At 41.2% G+C, this 19,665-nt stretch overlaps 1 protein-coding gene across 2 annotated transcripts; it reads right to left on the reverse strand.

Moving 5' to 3' along the window:
* Positions 1-1,034: 1,034 nt before the first annotated feature.
* On the reverse strand, positions 1,035-16,087 carry efna1a (ephrin-A1a). Of its 2 annotated transcripts, none has more exons than XM_030146519.1 (5): positions 15,743-16,087; positions 3,841-4,136; positions 2,824-2,889; positions 2,612-2,707; positions 1,035-1,895 (listed from the first exon to the last, which is right to left on the reverse strand). In XM_030146519.1, exons 1-5 carry the CDS (start codon positions 15,838-15,840, stop codon positions 1,771-1,773), a joined length of 681 nt encoding a protein of 226 aa, XP_030002379.1. In that variant the 5' UTR covers positions 15,841-16,087; the 3' UTR covers positions 1,035-1,770. The 2 variants fall into 2 exon arrangements, with proteins under 2 accessions (XP_030002379.1, XP_030002378.1); XM_030146518.1 differs by having other exon boundaries at positions 1,035-1,898.
* Between the last annotated feature and the right edge of the window lie 3,578 nt (positions 16,088-19,665).

The raw sequence follows: 19,665 nt of genomic DNA on the forward strand, positions 1-19,665 counted from the left end.
AACATAACTGAAAAACTGCTGGTAAAATCAACTATTTTAATTTTTCTTCAATTTGCACAGAATAAAAGTGATTTTGCACAGATGCCCCCACCAATTTCAAGGCTTTCCTCATAATACCTGAAAAACTATTACTGAAGATAAAACAAACTAAAAGTAGTAGCTTCAACAAAATGAAAATAAAAGTAAACTGACATCAAAGAAACACCCAGAAACATGAACGATCAAGAAGCTGTTTTGATTTTCCAAAAATATCTTTTTTTATTTCACATGAAATTTTCACATTTAGCATATTTATCAAACAGGTCTTTTATATAATCTTATGTATATACATATTATACACTTCTCTTACTTACACATGTACAAAAATTAAGTAACAAGGATTCAGATAAAAAAAAGACTGACTTCAATGGTAGTCATACACCGTTGTGCTTTGTCGGTCATGCCAGCCTGTCAGGTGAAGATGTGCTTGGCAACTCATCGTGATGCCGTGTCTTGTCTGTTGTGAACTGGTTACAATAAATTTTCAAATCATCCAAACATGTTTTAATTATTGTTAGAGTCAGAATAGCTGATCAGTTCAGTTAGCTTGCACATGTTTCCGCTAATGGGTTCGGAAACGTGAAGGAAAGCACCATAACAACAGGGTAGGTTCCTGCAGTAATGAACATTTGATACCAGCTCTTCGTTGACACCTTAAGCAATTCAGGGGCAAGATCCAACAAACAGAGAAGTCCAGCCTCTCTGATATACACACAACTTCTCAGTGTTTGCTTTTGGCAGCAAAACATATCACTTTTTCAATCAATCAGTCGCTGCTATGCTCATGCTCATCGTCTTACTCTCACCACAACACACAGTAACCCTTTCACACATTTACTCTACCTGGAGAGAGGAAAAAAGCTCCCCATTGCCAACAGTAAACATTTCATGAGAACATGGTATATACAGTAAAACTTCTCAGCTGCAAATGTTATAAATTATTTTCACAGAATGTACATGTAACACAGTTCCATGTAGTGTGTCTGCATGTGTTACACAGCGTCTAACATCAGTGTGTGTTTTTTTTTTTTTTTTTTTTTTGTACAGTATGTTGGTGTGTCTGGACTGTGCAGTGGAGTGCTACAGTGTATAAGCACTTAGTCGAACTTTTCAATGGAATGGTAGTTATGAGAACAGCTTGAGTCTGTCGATGCTACATTTAGAGAAAGTAATCACTTGGGACATCAATGCCACTCAATACCATTACGATAACAATACAACAGATAGTACACGATACTTAAGGGTGGAATAGTGTACAAGTTGGACTCAGATGACTTATCTTTGGCTCAAAGGATTACTTTTCTTTTAAATGTGTCATTATTCCATCTGGATTTTTATCTGTGTAACTGGAAAATGGTGGCGTCCTCGTTCTTGATTGTTCTTCGGCCAAGTTTGGGTTCCTCTTCCATCCTCTCAAATTTTGTCTATTGTGTTCTAAAGAGGTCAGTGTTCTTAAAGAGACCCCTGAAAATTACAAATGAATGAGAGCTTGATCTTTCCAAGAAAATATTCATGACGAAGTATAAAAACTTTGTCTTGAATGTTCAGGGTTACGCTGCACATTTAATGCAAGCGAGTCTGTCCGTACTTTACAAGCCTCAAACGTCTCTCCCTGTGGCCAGCACTGGGCATGGAAAGCTGTCTTTTTGAGTCAGTGGTTTCATCCCCACGGACTGTCTTCATTGTAGTCCCTGAAAATATGTCTGCAACCAGTAGTCCTTTCATGTACTCTCAGTGCAACAACAGAAGTAATGAAAACGGGACTAGCAATGAGATGATTGAGAGCGTTGTAGCTGTAACTGCAGAGTTCGTCCGTACACTCTTCTGAACGTCTGGCAGGATTACTACTGGGTCATCTGCTTGAAGATGAGAGATAAAGACCACCCATTAGTACCACAGTTTTACACTCTAATGCAGTGGTTTACAAACTTTTTTGGCTCGAGACCCCATTTTAACATCACAAATTTCTGCCGACCCCAGACATTCAAAACAGAGACTTTTTTTTTTTTTTTTTGCTAAAATTAATTTGTTTTTGATCATGTAATAGTTTGCTATACTATGTTGCAAATAAACGTTAATTTTAGATGACATTTAGTCTATATAATGTATATTATTATGGATGGAGGCAGAAAAACCAGGTGTAGATTCCTGCACAAAGTGAGAATTTGATTTTCCTTGGTCAGGATACGTACAGTCAGTCCAGCTTGGATTTACAAGGCTGACAATTAATACTGAACAAGCAATAACTCAAACTATGAATTATGAAAGAGCTGCAGCATCTGAAACCGACCACAATGAACGTTTGACAGATAACCAGAACCACAGTGCTTCAGTTTCAGCCTCAGAGTTTGTCATGTCTTTTATTGGGATTGTCTCTCTCAATTCGCATTATATTTTTTATTAGTAAGTTTATTTTATTTTTATCAATTACTAGAAATTTCAGGTGACCCCATTTGAATTCCAGGTGACCCCACATGAGGTCCTGACCCTGGGTTGAAAAACACTGCCCTAATGTAATCCTAAATGTACCTGGATTGTTTTAAATAATTAGAAAGAATACAGGTCAACATACCTGCAGGCAATCTGTTGGAGGGGTTGCGAGCTCCGCCCCCTGATCCAACCCCAGCCCCACCTATGCCTCCTTTAGCCACTCTGGCTTCTTGAGAACCTGTAAGATCAAACCAAACATGTAACTTATTCTGCTTCGGCCCACACCAGTCTGAGACAGCTGTTATTAGGTGATTGTACTGTTTTCTTAGTGGCTTGGAATGTGCCAAGACTCACCGTCAGCAGCGACAACGTCCACCCTGAGCCTTAGGCACTCCTGTCCATGGTGGTGCAAAGGTTTGGCTGCGGGGCAGAAGGAAGAAACAACACAAGCGTTAACATCCTAACTAATGCACTTATCCTCTGCAGGCCCCTTAATCCACCTTCATGCTTTTGCACATACACACAAACACTTGGCAACAGACAGACGCAGGGACAAAGCCTTAGGAAGCCATCTGTGACCAGCCGAAGTGTGTCTTGTCCTGCCGTTTATCTAATTACAGCTACAGTCAGGGTGACAACATTGCATGCTTTTTGTGGTCACATTCTGGCAGGGTTAGTGTGACAAAAACTTGGCAAACTAAGGAGTCACCCCAGTGTATGTCCATGTCGAATGTTAGCTAGCCAAGAAGCTCCACCATGTCACAGTTTGAACCAAAACCACACGACTTCAGCTAAATAATACTTATTTCACTTATCAAGATTTCGTTTCTGCACTTGTAGCTAAAGCTGCTCTTCCATGCAAAAGTAGTCTGAACCGTCAATCGCAGACCTACAGTACTCAAACTTTACTCTTCTGTTTTTCCAATGTGGTCTAAAGACTGAACGATTGTTGGATGAATTCTGTGATATCTGAAAAAGCTTAATTTTGCCCAGACTATGCAACAACCTGCCGTCTCTGTGTGTGTGTGTGTGTGCAGCCTGGACTTTATCTTCAGTCCATCTGCTCCATCCTTTGAAACACTGTATATGCTGGTGCAGCTTTTTTAAAAACCGTGGCTGAAATAAAATACTGCAATTACTGACCAGTCACAAATGTTCAGCTCCCCTCCCAAAGGTCCTGTACTACCCGAAAAAACTACCTCCCCCGAGAAGAGACGTTTTTGGGGGTAAAACAAAGTCCCTGGAGCTAAATTTAGACTTTGGTCCCTGTGGTAGAAATGCACAAGTTCCTTAAAGGTTCCTAGTCCCTGCAGTGGATATGCAGCTAAAGAAACACATTAATAAAACTGAGCAGTAGCCAATGGCACTTACAGATATAATAGTAGCTTTCTCCTTGGCGAAACTCCTTTCCCAAAGTAAATGGAGTAAAACGCTGAAACTTCTCAGAGAACTTCTCAGGGGCGTGAGGAGCGAATGGATGACCGCACTCCCATCGCATCTGGTCATAAGACTGAGGCTTGCAGGTGTCGTAGTCCTCACGCTCCACCATGTAGAGCACGTATCGTTCAGCATCCAGCAGAGGCACCTCACCCTGAGGGTAATGGGGGCACACAATGTCCAAGTAGTCGTTCAGCTTCACCTCTACTGCGTAGTCGTCCCAGTGAAATCTGCAGAAAGGAGGCAGAGGACGACGATTATGCAAGTGGCAGGAGACTGATAACCGTGGTTATAGCATCGGAGCGGTAATAAATATAAGCCTCAAAACCTGTGATTATATATTGATCGGCAACATGCCAGCGTACAACAGGGAAATCAGAGGAAAGACTGAGAGGCCTGGGAATGAGAAATAGAGAGCAGGAGGACGAGAATTTGTGTGAGAGGATCTATGTGTGTGTTAAAGTGGAATGAAGAGGGAAAATGCAATAAGGGGAAGAGTGATCTGCAGAGAACATGCACATAAATATGGATGAACGTGAGGCCAGCGCAGGCTCTACATGCTGCTGTGTTGAGAGTTAGCTGTGAGTGCACATTGATCCTGCATCCCCCAGGAGCTGAATGATGTTTACAGGGAAACATTAGTAGTCAGTTAGCCAGTCAAGACAAAAGATGAGTATCGACATCTGCAAGGCTCCACACACCCGGCACAGATAGACAGACAGAATGCACAATGATAATTTCACCTTAACTGAAACAGAAACGCAAAAATAAAGGTCACAAATGTTTAACCCTTTCATTAGGGCCAGATGGAGAGAGCCAGACATACAGCATGAGTCTGGTGACGGCTTGTAACTGTCTCCCACCACACTCCCTCTCATTACAAACACAGAAGGAGAGCAGAGACAGTCAGGCTGTCTGCCTCCCCTATATTCCTCCCTGCATCCCTCCTGTCACTCCTCCACCCTCTCCACCCTCTTTACGATGGGCTTTAAGTAAACTAAGCTGTTTTCTTCTTCCTCCTTCTCCTGTTGGACCTGGGTCAGAGCAAGGTTATAATAGTTGTGGATTTTTCATTATAGTTTAGTTTTATTTAGTTTTGACTTTTTTCTCTAATTCAGTTAGTTTTAATTTGTTTTTAGAGCGGGTTTGCTACTTTTTTATTAGTTTTCGTTATTTTCTAAATGCTTAGTTTTAGTTCAGTTTTAGTTTCTTTATATCTTTTATCTTCTTCGCTGTTGAATTCAAATAAATCCCAGACAGGACTCTGCTGCTTTCTCCCAACTTTAGTCTCCATGTTTCCAGGTAGAGTGGGGACCAGAAGACGACTGGAAAACACAAGTGACAAGAAGTGATGGACTGTTAAATATCATATGATGCCAGCAGCTAAAACTACTTGAGGGAAATAAATCGATTTTATATCAATCCGACATTGACAAAGATGAAAACGAAGAGAATTTTATCCAAAATTTTTAGACGTTTTAGTTAGTTTTGTAAGCACAAATTACAGTTTCAGTTAGTTGTTGTTTTTTTTCTTTCAATTATAGTTTTTATTGATTTCAGTTAACGAAAATATTTTTACAATTCTAGTTTTTGTCATTTCGTTAGTTTTCGTTAAAGATAATAACCTTGGGGCAGAGAACAGCCTTGATATTTAGTCTTGCTTTAGTCTATTCGTACACAAAGACTTCTACACAACATATACTAACCTATACTATTTAAATAACAATTTACCATCCGAGGCAGGTTAAATTAGCCTTATCTCAGCTGTCCACGATTCCTTCTCCCTCCCTGGTTTTCTTCCAGAGATATTATGAGTTTGTCTCCGGGGAATTACCACTAAAGGTATTTTGTTTTGTCCCCTTCCCCCTGACTGAGTGACTGCTCCAGGGGCAGTTCACAGCTAATGCTCTCTTCTCAGCCAAAGCCATCTTTCACCAGCTTGGAGCAGTAGCTTGCCGCCAGCAACACACACAAACACACACTTCCCAGTAATTCCCATCTATCAACAACCTAAAGCAGTAGCTACCTACCATTTGCACCCACTAAACCCACATGCATAGGCACAAGCACACCTCCTCCACCGGTACTGATCTGTCTGAGTGATGCCTATCAGTTTACCGTCTCCTACTGTTTTGAATCACCGGGGGTTCTAGGAGGACGGATCAAATTTGACAGACTTAAATATTTTCACAACACACACAGAGAATGTGTGTCTAATATTGGGTTTTGTTGCTTTTGGAATTAATACATGCACGCCTCATCAGGATTTGACCGACCAAAAAAGAGCCAGCATACCTGACACTGTGTGTTTAGTTTCTTAATACTGTTAGGAGTTTTCAACAGCCTATGGAAGCTAAACTGACACTTTTAAGCATCAGTGGGTTGAAACATGCACGATAAGCATTCAACACATTGTAATTCAATTGGAATAACACTTGACCACTTTCTTTTGGCTTTCTTTTCAAGCTGTGAGAGAATATTTCCGCTAATCACAAGCCTTTTTTCAGGGCCGGCGGGGTTGCTGTAATGACTGTAACTGTTGTCAAGTATCTGTCAGATGCATCTCTTCTGCATAGACTCTGAGGCTAATCACAGAAACAACATGGCAGACGCTCATATCATGTTACTTTAGCTTTCTTTTCCCACAGTGGCGTGACGTTTGTCTTTATATTCACATTCAGAGCTGCAAGGTGATGTATGTTTTTCTGTAGATTTCTGCCTACCTACTACTGACTGAAAAACTTGTCACTGAAGGGATTTCTTTCAAGTAATATTTTCTGTGAGAACTCTGGTATGTTCCCATAAAATCCTTGAATGTAACAAGTAGCATTTGGGAGTTTGTGTTACTGTGACAAGGTCCATATGTGTGATTAACGATCAAAGTGCACAGGCGCAGGCCCCAGCCGCTTGTTAGCTGGTGTTGTTGTTTGTTGCCAGGGGTCTCCGTGGTACCCCCCGGTTACAGGACAGACGCTGTGGCTACAAACTCCAGGCCCTGACTCCTGTTTCCCCTCTGGGTCCCTCCCCCCATCCCTTTGCCCTCTCCGCCTGACTGCATTCCCTCAATGCTGATGACCAGATTAGTGGGCAACATCATTATGACAGCAACTCGGGCCTGTTACAACACAAGTACCTTTTCAGTAAACTGATGAAACTTCCATCTAACTGTGCAGATAATAGTGTACTCCAGCCAACTTTGTGGAGGGAGTAATAATTATCATTTTGCCATGGTCCAGACGACTTAGTGCTTATCTGCAGTTTGCCTGCCACGCTCTGTTTACCAGATTGGCGCTAAAGTGTTTTTTCCCCCTGCCACTTTCAATTCCAGTCGAATCGATAACACTATTGAACAAACACCGTTGTCTGCTTTTGCCTGACAGAGTTATCATCCCCCTGCAAACAGTGAAAACACACACAAATAAACTCCCTACACCCAATCCCTCTCTCACCCCGAGTCCTGATTACAAACTGGTAGTGGTATGGTCCCAATGTGTTCATCAAAAGAGGGTCGAAGGGGGGTGCAATTAAAAGACAAAAAAGGGTATTAAAGTTGCCCTAGAGGGGGGTAATTATGCCCCTTTGCTCCCCACTTCCCAGCCCCTTTAGGCTGAGAATCTGGGGGGAGAGAGGAGGCATGAATAGGCGTGGGCAGGGGGGGTCAAAGGGCTTGAGTTGGGAATGGCTTTTGAAGTTCCCCTCAGTAAGAGTTTCTATGCCAGTGCTACAGTTGCTTTATCAATGCCACAGTTTCATACAGTGTCTCTATTCACTATCTGCCTGCGCTGATGGAATACCTCACTTAGCACACAGAACACTGGCTGAATACACACCCGGGGAGGCTTGGCTAGCCCCTTTTATTAATGGCAAATAGTTTTAATTATCCCGCTGCCTTTTGTTCCCTCCTAACGCCTCACCATTGAAACGTTCCACATCATCAGCTTAATTATCTGATTTTGGAGCGACGCACTTCAAAGAGAGATCTGGCCTTGGTGTGAAAAGGTTTAGCTAACAAAGTCAAATCATGCCACCTTCACTTTGCCAGACAAAATCCTCTTTTTTTGTGTCTTCCCCAGTGTGTGTCCCTTGTTATTTTCTTTCTCCAGACGGTTTCTTTTTCTCCGTCAATAAGCGGTCTTGATTTGTTTCTGCTGTTTACCCAAAGATACTCTCTTTTAATGACAGTGACGCTTGGACCTTCGGTAAAAACAACAACATGGAAGATGAGCTGCATTCTCTAATTAGGAAAAAAATCGAGAGCTATGGCTGAAATACGGCAAGGATGGAGCACACGTGTGTCTGTCTGAGTCCGGAATATTGAAGTCTTTGATTGTAAGTATGTACGTGTTATGTTATGCGGAGCTTAGAGGAATCAGGGAGAGAGTTTCAGTCATGATAAAGTAAATAATGAATGCCAAAAATGAACAGTGATGATAGCAGTAAAGGAATGTCAAGTGGTCAAATATGTGTGTGAGTGCACAGTCTGGTGAAAAATAGACTACAGGCTGTTCCAGATTACTCTTCCTCCTCTCCGAAGAAGGAATTCCTGATTTATTGGAGCCTCTTCAGGAGCAGGAGTCTAATCTCTCTTCTTTAATCTCTCTGGCCAGCGTTTTGCTTTCTTCTCCACCTTTACCCCCCTCCTTTTATCCATCCATCACCCTCTCATCTCTGCACTCTATCGCCCTGTGGAATGCTGGACCTCTAACGTGAAGAGGCCGCATTGTGGATCAAAGGTCGGACAATCGCCAAGTCAGCATCGGAGAATTTTATAAACGGACACACACAGAGTCAGCAGGAAGTGAGCTTGTGCATTTCAAATTCTATAGATGGATGCAATGACGAGAAACACTCCCGAACAATCAATTCAGATCTAATTTAAGGTCCACGAGAGCCATAAGGCTGATCTACCCATACCGCCTCGCTCTCGTTTACTGTGTGTGTTGGGGCCACACAGACGCACTAACCACATAAACATAAATATTTTCCTCACATGCCACTGATGTGACCTAAAAGGTGACTGGCCTACAACATGGATGAGTGAACCGGAATGTGAGGACCACCTAATCGGCTCGTCCAAGCTAGGATTATGGGGTGGAGCAGAGGCTGAGCTCGGGTCCATTCATCAGCACCAGACCCTGCTTAATACAGGGGCTTAGGGTGGACAACGAGGCCCAGAACAGGGGCCGAGGGCCGGGTACAGAGTAGGGGGTGAGACAGGCAGGGTGGGGCTTTTTCCCCGTATTGTTCTCACACAGAGAGGGGTATTACTCCTTTAAACTGGACTTATGGAGTTCAAAAAGAGGCACACCAACTATGCGAGTGTGTGTATAAGTGTGTCCATGGTTGCAGAGGGGGAAAGTGAGAGGTGTTAACAGAATAATGAAAGACACTGGCCACATGGGAGCTGTTTCTTTCACAAATGTATCGGTAAAAGCTCCAGGACACCATTAAATAAATGGATATCAAACAGAGCTGACACCTTATCGAGGTGGATCACATGCTTAGTTAACCAGGACTGTTTAAGGCTGCTGATCAAATTCTTTTTGTTTCATCTGTCTATCTATTCATCCATCTCTGTCAGCTTTCCCCTCCCACTCTCTGTCCGTCTTTTATCACTCAATAAGCAAACCAGATCCTCATGTCAACTCTGTCCCTCCCCCACCTCAGACTCGCCGGACCAATCACAAACTGTCATGATGGTATTCCAAGTATGCAACTTTTTGAACCACCATTTGCACAACCAAGCACAATGCTGCGTGGGTATATGGGGTTGTCATAGAAACAAATATGGCCCAACTCTTTAGGCTCCTCCCTCTTGACATAATATTCCAGCCGCAATTCTTTGCATCGTGCCATTCTCCGTCATCCATCTCAATCAGCTTTCTCTGTCTGTCATTCAACCTTTGTCTGTCTGGATCATTGGTCATTCTGCCAGCGTCCATGGCTGAACTAGTCCAACTTCTTTCTTCACTCGGCAAAGCGGCAAAGCTTTAAGTCCAGCAGAGAAATAATTGGCTGATTCCGCTGAACTAAGGAAGCTTAGATGAATACATATGCTCTTTCCAACTGTCTCACACTGTCCCTTGAGCCATTTGTATCTTATAAGGGCCAGAAGAGAAAGGTCAGTACTGACATCACATTTCTCAGGAGGCAAATAGCTGTACAAGAAAATCGATTTTACTGGATTGATTTCCTCACGTTAAAACTTTCATTCTCCGTTTTTTTGTTGTTTTTTTTTCTGCAAAAACATTCTGAGTTTGAGCCTTAATGAATCCCACTAGGAATTTACAATATGTGAATACAAGCTACAATATTACATTGATTTTTTTTTTTTTAACAGCATAGCAGGTCTTGGTTACAGAAATCTAATAGCAATAACAGTAATAACACAACTGACCTCTAGGGGGTAGTAGTAACAGGAACAGAGACAAGTTTCCACATTAAATCAAGACACACAACAAACAGGGGGGAAAAACAAAACAAAAGTCACACAATGAACCTTATTTACACAATACAACAAACACAATGGTTCATTTCAGAGATAATATCTGTGATTTGAATGAGGGTAATTCTTCTTACTCAAACACTGATATCATGTTGGTGCAGCGAAAGCCACTAAGACTTGACAAACAAGCCTGGAGGAAACACTTTGCATCTCCCACTCACACACACACACAAAATGAAACTGAGTGCGATCTGTACTCATAATCACACCATAATCATAAATCTGCTTTTTAATGGAGTATTTCTTCCTCTGTACTTTTCGCGTGGGATTTAACAGTTTTAAAGTGTAATGAGGAGGAGGAGAGCGGAGGAAGAAGCATGGGAAGTCTGTGGCGTAGATAAGGACGGTGAAGGGGCTGCGAAACACCGTCGGGGGTTGACTGGGGTGACACCGATCAATGCCCAATAGAGACAGACATATCTGACAGCGGGGTTGGTGGGGAGGGGGTGGCTTTATATCTTACTCAAGGCCTGACAGTTTCACATCCCTCATAAAACAATTAATCAGTGGTAATCTTCTTATTCTCAATGTCACAGTTGAAAAGTGTTCATGTCTCATTTAGGCATGGGAAATTCAATCAACTCCTGAGTCCCAGACTTTACGGTCTTGCGTGTGTAAGTGTGTGAGAACTGTATTGTTTATTGTGCAGACAGGATACGCCGTTTTCCCGGGAAAAGACGTAGCCAGGAAGTACAGTACTTCATAGGGAAACACAGAGCAGACAGCGTGCAGACTTTAGTAACACCACCAACACGCCTGCAGGGAACTTAAAACCTTTGGCCTGATTCACTATCTAGCGCAGTCAATAAGACAAACCCTATTGTCTCTGACACGCCAACAAGTGGGAATATTGAACAGGAACAATGCTGAAAAAGAAACTAAACTGTTAATAGAGGTGAAGTCTTACAGACAATTACAAGCCGTTACATTTCAGCGATCATTAAGCCTATAAAAGGCGATTACCATCCGTTTGACAATCTCCAAGAGTATTTTCCCCCAGATTGAATTCACCAGACAGATTACAAAGCCAGATTAAGGGGTGGTGGGAGAGGAGGGGGGGACAGGCGATGCTAGAGGAAGATGGAGTGTGGTGGGTTTAGGAAGAAGACTGGATTAGGTGGTGGGAAACCTGGATGTTTTTCAAAGAAAGTAGCTTCAGTTGAGATTACTAGGAAATCGCGGAAATCCCTTATCTATTGCGTCTACCTAATCGCAGCCTCTGTTGTGACGACCCAGTTGTATTTTTCATTTCTCAAGGACACACGCAAAGAAAGGTGAACACAGGGATTGAAAACCTAGATTTTTTTTTCCCTCATCTCATTCCTTCGCATTCATAGCCGGAGTCTTAAGACTTTCTCCACCACTTATGCTGCTTCAGTTAGAAAGGAGAAGAGTACATGGACAGACAAGTGAAAAGACCAGGAAGGAGGAAAAAAAAAAACAGGTTTGCTGGGAAGACTTGAGTGGCCTTTGAGAATGAAGTAGAAGAAGGAAGCTTAAAGAGAGAGAGAGAGAGAGAGAGGCACACACATAGAGTAGAGAGAGGGAAAAAAAAGCGTGAAGGAAAGGGCAAAGTGCCTTGTGACGGATCGCCATGGGTGCCAAGAACGATAAAAAAATTCCACACCTCTTAGCATGCTTCCCTCTTTCGCCCCTTCTCGGAGAGCGAGAGTTGGAGGTGAGGAAATAATAGACTGAAAAGGGACAGCTTGTAAAGTTGAGATAAAAGCTGGTGAAGGAGCGAAGGGGAACCAAAGACAGGAGGGGAAAGAATGAGAGTTTCCCAGAGGCAGAGCCACAGCCATGTGAAGAAGGGCCGGCCTGAGTGGCAGCCAGTATTCAGGGACCACCGGAGTGACAGAATGACTGACAGATTGATAGAGGCCATGCCACTTCATCACATTGTGAACTCTGACCCCCAATCAGTCACACCAGTTACTTTCCTCTTTCTGTGGCTCACCGTGAAGACCATTCGCCAATTTGTATGGGAGGCATCACAAAAACATCCACATTGACTGGATAAACGCTCAGAAAATCCCTCATGTGGGTGAAACATGCCTTAAATAACCGCTTCACTTGAGCCAACACAGCACAAAAAGCATTTTCAATTAAATGAATTAAACCACTGAGCCAGCAAAGGTAGGCGAAAAAAAAGCGGAAAGCCAATTTTGTGGCTTTACCAAATCAAAAGGAGCTCATTAGAAAGTCATAGCAAAACAAACGCTTCAAAGAAAGGCTAGATTAACCTAAATACGTGTTATGATAACAGAAAAAGAGACGGTTATACTGCTGTTAAAATAAATCCAGCAGATGTGAGGAAGGCATGAAACAGTTAACAGATTCACCGAGCCCAGGACCACAAGTTGAAAAGGGAACCTGGCCAAGAAGAGGGGGAGGGAGGTGGTGGAGAGAGGGAGAGACAGGTACAAAGAAGAGGAGGAGGAGGAGTGGGATGAAGAGGAGGGGAGGGTGGTGGTCTACTCATGCTCTGTCAGCAAGGACCAGGGGAAAGGGGAGAAAGCAGCGGTGAATGAGCAGATTATTGCTTCACATCAGAGTAGTAGAGTCCAGAGGGCTCAGGGGAGGATGAACATCAATCACAACTGTGTAGCACATGTGTATGAGTGTGTGTATGTATGTGTATGTGTGCGAACGGCCTGGTTAATGTGTACGAGAGCGTTTGAGTCACTCCAATCGGGTGATGTTGTTCATGCAAACTACTTGTGCACAGACACTCCCTTCACGCAGACACGTACACACTGTGGCATGCTGGGACCCAAGCTGACTGGGCACATCGGTGAGCCTCTTTCTGGGAATAAACCTGCGCTGGTGATTAAGCTGTTGCTAATCAGACACAGGGGGTTCACAGTTTTGACAAATACACTCACACGTAGAGATGGAAAATGAATGAATTCCATAAATTAAATGTTTGAATGATGTGAAAAATAGAGACCCTCATTACCGTACTCAACAAGACTCATGTATTTGCCTCATTTCACACTTTTAACAAATAATGCATATTAATACCGTTTCAAGTGCTGTATTTTTGTTACTGCAGATGTATTTTTGATAGAATTTTGATTCATGTTTTGTCTGAAAAATTGATTAAAAGCATGAATCACTCATAATGGCTTTAAGTTTTTTTTTTCCTAGCTCTACTTACAAGTAAAGGTCAGAAAGTGATGAAATGTAAGTAGATTTCGTGCATGCTGAAACAAAGCAAAGTTGTTAACATACACGCTGATATGACCTTGGGAATCAGCCATCCCTGAGGCATGCACACACATGAAGAAATTAGGACTGAGTAGGACAGATTTGCATGTATATGTATGTGTGTGTTGTTAAATCCTTAAATAAACACTCTGAGAAGGAAGAAATGAGGCTTCACTTAGACCAATAAGATCAATCATACGTCAATATAATCAACAACAGCCTTAAAACCAGTGATGTCCAGGGATAAATGGTAAACTGAAGCCTGAAACAAGCCTCTCTGGAGGGAAAAGCTGGACGTCAACACATTGTATCAAGTAACGGGTCAAAGGGGATAGCAGATTGCTGGAAATGATGAAAAGTACCAAATGAAAACAGAGAATCTCAGTGTTTTTTCTGTGAACATAGGATTAAGAGTAGCCAAAGGCAGAGATTTAGCTCAGTCATCTAGAGAGAAAAAAAAACAAAAAAAAAAAAACAGCAAGTGCAAAGGACGGATTACCAGTATATACGATGACTGTCTCTGCGCGGCGGGGACACAACAAAACGCCTCTCCATCTGGGACTTTGATTTCATTCTGATTTTCAGTGAAAAGCTTTGTCACTGTAATTATGGCTTTTCTGAGAACAGTAACTTCTGTAGCCTGAGCCACAGGGGAGATCAGGGAAGAAAGTGTGTCTAAATGTAAGCTTAGGAGAATATTTAAATATCTCAGTGTTTGTAACCAAGACAATTCCCATGTTTACACATCAACAAAAAGTGTCAGACTAACTCTGATTGGTGCAGAAGTTGTCAGTTGGTGTGATTGAACGTCCTGGTTTGTGATTGAGTGATTGTGTGCCAGTAGTCTGTGTTTGTGCTTGCCTGCCTGTGTGAGTACATGGGTGTGTTTATGTGTTAAGGTTCACTCGTGTAAACCTAACCCTCTTCGTACCCTTGCCATTTCACCCCGGCTATCATCAACCATAATTCTAATTGACCCCCACTTATTGTGAACGGCCCCTAACCCCGACAATTTGAGCTCCGATTTCTCCTCCCTGAGCAATCCATCTCTCTCCCACAGTGTGACCTACTGGGCAGGCCTCAAGTTACCTCCTCTGTCTCTGTCATACACCATTATTACCCGTCTTACCACCTGAAATATGAACACCCCTATGTCTTCCTGACGGCCACGTAAACCCCATGTGATATCTTTTGATTTAAGACATACAGCAGCCTCCCACTCCACACAGAGGTTAAGACACGCTGTCAGATGGAGAGGTTATTGCAACATATATTTCAACACATTCGAAAAGTGACTCAGACCTGTAAAACCAACACAGGGATACAACTCCTGCCAAAGGAAACTTTTAAAATCGTCCCTATAGGATTTGATTTCAATGACTTTAGACATGAAATCATAAACACACACAATAAAACAAGTTGTCTTATATGTTCAGCTGAGATGTCCCTTTTGCAGCAGGCACCCCTATAGGGCTAAATGTGTAAGATATAAAAACAATACACTTAAAGAGCTGAAAATAAACCACTACTCACATCATGGCCTTGAATCTATTTTAAATGAGCTGCTCAGAAAAAAAAAAAAAATCTATCCCTGCAGTTCTTTTCATGAAGCCCTTACATTCATTGCAGTGCTTATTGCTCTCCAAAGGGCTGTTTAACAAGCTCTCTGTGAGTTCAGAAAAATAAATACATGACATAACCTGATGTAACTAACCCCACAGCACAGCACAGGTACACACAGATTGCGAAAGGGATTGCATGTGAATAGGTAAAACAAAGCATTGCAGGTAAACAGTGCTATAATAACAGGTTCGAGACCAGAAAAAAAAAAAGGAGGGAGGAGGGGAAAGGATAGAAACTCCCAAATGGCTTGGATTATCATGACAACAGCAGCCAGTTGCTTCCATCACAAATTCATCACAAGCTCGTTGAATATGCATGAGTGGGACTATTCAGCTGCGACTGAATATGGATCATAAATGAATGATCTATTATGCAAATAGAGAGGAATCGAGATGTTGCATGCTTGCACAAACTAGTGAGTGACATAGGATGCCCCCCCCGAAAGCACACAGAAAAAACAAGAGTGTGAGTGTAAAACTATGTGCAGGTATTTACTTTGGGTTCGTGCTGTTCCAATAGATGCTGTGCCGCTCCGCAGAAACAAACCAGGCGCAGACGCTCACAACGAAGCCCACAATCCAAACCAAATCCATGGTGGAGAGGAGTGGAGGCGTGCAGATGGAAGACGCACAACTCAGGTAGGTTGTGCAAAGAAAAAAAAAAGAAAGGAAAAAAAAAAAAAAGTTAACTGGAAAAACCTCCGTACCTACACGTGGAGACTGCAGACTCAAAGACGCACTTGAGACATGCAGCAGCTCCGAAAGAAAAAAACAAAACAAACAAATAAGTTGATCGGTTGAGGAATAAAACTGCAAAAGAGATCTAGCGACGTCGACAAATCCGTAGTGAATGAAAGCTTCACTTGTGTGGTGGCTGGTTTTGTGAAACGCCTACAGCCGCAGACCACGCCCCCCGGAGCAGAGCGGACCAATGAGAGGGCCGTCCGAAAGACACGGGCTTTGCAGGTTTTTCGATATTTAATGTATGTTTACATGTTAAAGGCGCTCATTATTGGAACGACAGCCAGTACGGTGGTAGAACAGTACGTGAGACGATAATAGAAGGATTCTGGGTATTTTCTGGGATTTCTAATGCATTTTATTGTGCATTTGATTCTGATTGTAGATTATGCTGATTGATGATCTTAATATTTATTTATTTATTTATTTTTTTTATAATTTGTGGATATTGCTGGATGAATAAAGTATCTATCTATCTATCTATCTATCTATCTATCTATCTATCTATCTATCTATCTATCTATCTATCTATCTATCTATCTATCTATCTATCTATCTATCTATCTATCTATCTATCTATCTATCTATCTATCTATGTATGCACCTTAAAAGTTTGCTATGGCATTAATATATGCAATATACAATATACAATACAATATATTGCTTATATGCAAATAAATGCAAGTGATATAAGCATTTATAGTTTGAGGGTGGTTAAAACAATAAGGTATTTCCTCTATTAATGTAAGTCATGAAAAACTGTAATACCTGTTATACTTTCACTTGCACAAACAGAATTGCACCATTTACAACTGCACTGTTTTTTTTTAAAAATCTATCTTGTTATCTCTTTTGTCTTATTATTTGTCTTTTGTCAATTTACACATGTTTTTGTGCATATTTGGCATTCTGTGGACAGCAAAGCAAACATTTCATTGTACAAGTTTCCTCACTGTGCATATGACAATAAATGCTTTCGATCTTGAATGAAAAAGTGCTAAAAGAGACTAAATGTTAAAAATATTCATCCTACACCCAAATATGCAGTCTTATAATAATTACAGTCATATCAGCAGCTTGTTAACATGTTGTAAATAAATCCTAAACAGTATGAACCTCAAACCCTTATATTATTGGTTACATGGGTTTGCACTTCATTACACCACTCCACTTATTTTCTCCACCCATATTGTAAAGGGTTCACCGTATTGAAGGGTAGTGCCCATGGTTTACTACTGATTGGTTTTACAAATGTTTTCTGGCACTGCAGCTGGTACTTTTATCCCTAAAGTTATTCTATAATGAGAAGTGAAATTGCTGACAGATATCAGGACGCATGAGTCTTATAATTATACCCAGTGTATATTTTTAATTTTGCAATCACTGGAGTAATGGGAGTTTGTCAGGTTTCATAAGCTTATTTTAATCGTATTTTACATGTCTGGAAGGCTTAGATGGACAAATACAAATGGTCTGAAAGTGTATAATAATATATAGCCATGCTGTCAGATACATTGCAAATCCTGATTCTCATTTTCTGTTCCACTGACATGGATAATCTGGACTGCAAGCTGCTCGTTCAGCCTAGCGAGCCACACTGCCAGAGGGGGTTTTCAAGCCTGCTTCTGCTTGACATGGCACTTTATTTGCTATGCCTGCTTTGCAGCGTATAACAGCTTTGAAAGGTATCATCCTAAACAACAAAATGGAAAAAGTAAGTAAAAATAACCGCAGTCACTTCAAATGAAAAAAAAAAAACAACAACCCTCAAACGACTAATTCAACACAACTAAGAGTACAATTTTAGGACAAGTAATCAGGTAGAGTCCTTTGCATTATTTAAGAAAATAGTAAATGAATGGAGAAGTGCTGAATAAAACCCTGATGTAACCAGAATGTAACACTTCGGCATTGCTTTTCTTAATCTGCAAGTATCCCATTGCGCATAAAAGAACAGTCAAATCAACTGATCATTCTTCCAGTATATGAGTCTCTGTGAAGCCGTGGGTGATGTTTTTGAGAATTTATTTCATTATATTTGCTCTTAAATTGGCCACCTTGAGACTGAAATGGCCACATGAGAAAATATGTACATTTTTTCAAAGGTTATGGCATTTCCATAAGCATGAGAAGATCACAAGCTAATTAAACCGTCAGGTAAAGAGCTCACTGCAGCTCAGTTTTCCTGACACTTTAATTGACAGAGTGCATTTACTTCCCATTCATCTTCTGCAGGAACATTAGATCAAATACTAAGATCTATTTGCATCTCCTGGTATAGCCAGGTCTGCCGCTGTGCTGTGTTGTCTCTACCTTTCAAAACCCAAATTGATGAAATGCCCACGCACGTACATTGTTGAATAGTTCACATAAAAATCCTTATTATTCTGCAAGAAAATAAACAAAATGTATCAACAGAGGTGTTCTTACTGTATATCACACACAACAGAGTCCATGCTCAGTGTTGAGTATTCACTGTTTGTGCAATCTCTATTAAAATTGTGTCCAAACTGACTAAGCGCATCACTGGAGATGCAGAAAGACACATATACATGGTAATTGTGTGCTTTTCAGAGTCAAACAGGTCATCCTCAATAATGTGTTTTATATTCATGAAGAGTGCTCATCCTGGTGGATCAATTTTTTAGAGTCCAATTGTTTTTTCTGCCTCAGTGGGAAGATAAGAGGGTAAGAGGGACTGCCAACATAATTGTCATTTGCATTGCAGTCGAAAAGTGTTGTGAAAAAGCTTTCACTGTGCCGCAGACATTTATGTCAAACCTCTATCGGGACGCAAATGAGTAGACCTTTAATTTCACACCAACCTGAAATACTGAATGAGTAAATAGAAAGATGAAGTGGAACAACACTGCTGCACTGCCATGATATGCTTCTTTTATTTTTATTTTTCTTCGAGGACAGACAGACAGATGAAAAACACACAAGCACAGATCTCTCCAGCCACATAGACACAAACGCAGACGCACAAACACACATAAACACAACCCTATTCACCTCAAATCCTGACGGAATTTGCTCTGAGCCTGTTTTGTGGCATGAAAATAAGATATAGGAAAATGATAGGGAAACCGTTTCATGTAGGCATGGGAACTTGACTGTCCATAATTTGTTTTTTTTTTTTTTTCAACCATTTCAACCAAAGTAATTAGATGATGTCATGAAAGTGCACTTTCCGTGATCCTGAAAAGATAAGTCAAAACACATCAAGTCAAATCCCTTTAAAATCTGTAAAAACGGTAAAGAAAGTTCTTACTTATGCAATATAACGACTTTAGGCAAGGCAAGGCAAGTTTATTTATATAGCACATTTCAGCAACAAGGCAATTCAAGGTGCTTCACACAGGACATTGAAATACGACAGGGAAAAAGAAACACATCTAAAACATTATAAAAGAAATGTGTAAAAGGTGATTAAAAACAGCAAGTAAGAAAACAACACATAAACCCCAAAAATATAAAAACACACACATATTAAAGTAAGAGTTGCAGTGCAGAGTTTTGAAGGAGAATATAAAATTTAAAAAGTCAAAAGCCTTTTAGTCAAAGGCAGCAGTGAACAGGTGAGTCTGTAACCTTGACTTAAAAGAACTCAGACTCTCAGCAGACCTGATATTTTCTGGTAGTTTGTTCCAGATATACGGAGCATAGAAACTGAAC

Source organism: Sphaeramia orbicularis, chromosome 11 (assembly GCF_902148855.1).
Source record: "Sphaeramia orbicularis chromosome 11, fSphaOr1.1, whole genome shotgun sequence".
NCBI classification, from domain to species: Eukaryota; Metazoa; Chordata; class Actinopteri; order Kurtiformes; family Apogonidae; genus Sphaeramia; species Sphaeramia orbicularis.

Coding starts and splice junctions, on each gene's coding strand:
- efna1a (XM_030146518.1), bottom strand. CDS start 15,840: ATGGATTTGGTTTGGATTGTGGGCTTCGTTGTGAGCGTCTGCGCCTGG. Junction 2,890..3,840: donor AGAAAGCTACTATTATATCT/GTAAGTGCCATT, acceptor TCTGCCCCGCAG/CCAAACCTTTGCACCACCAT. Junction 2,708..2,823: donor GGACGTTGTCGCTGCTGACG/GTGAGTCTTGGC, acceptor TTGATCTTACAG/GTTCTCAAGAAGCCAGAGTG.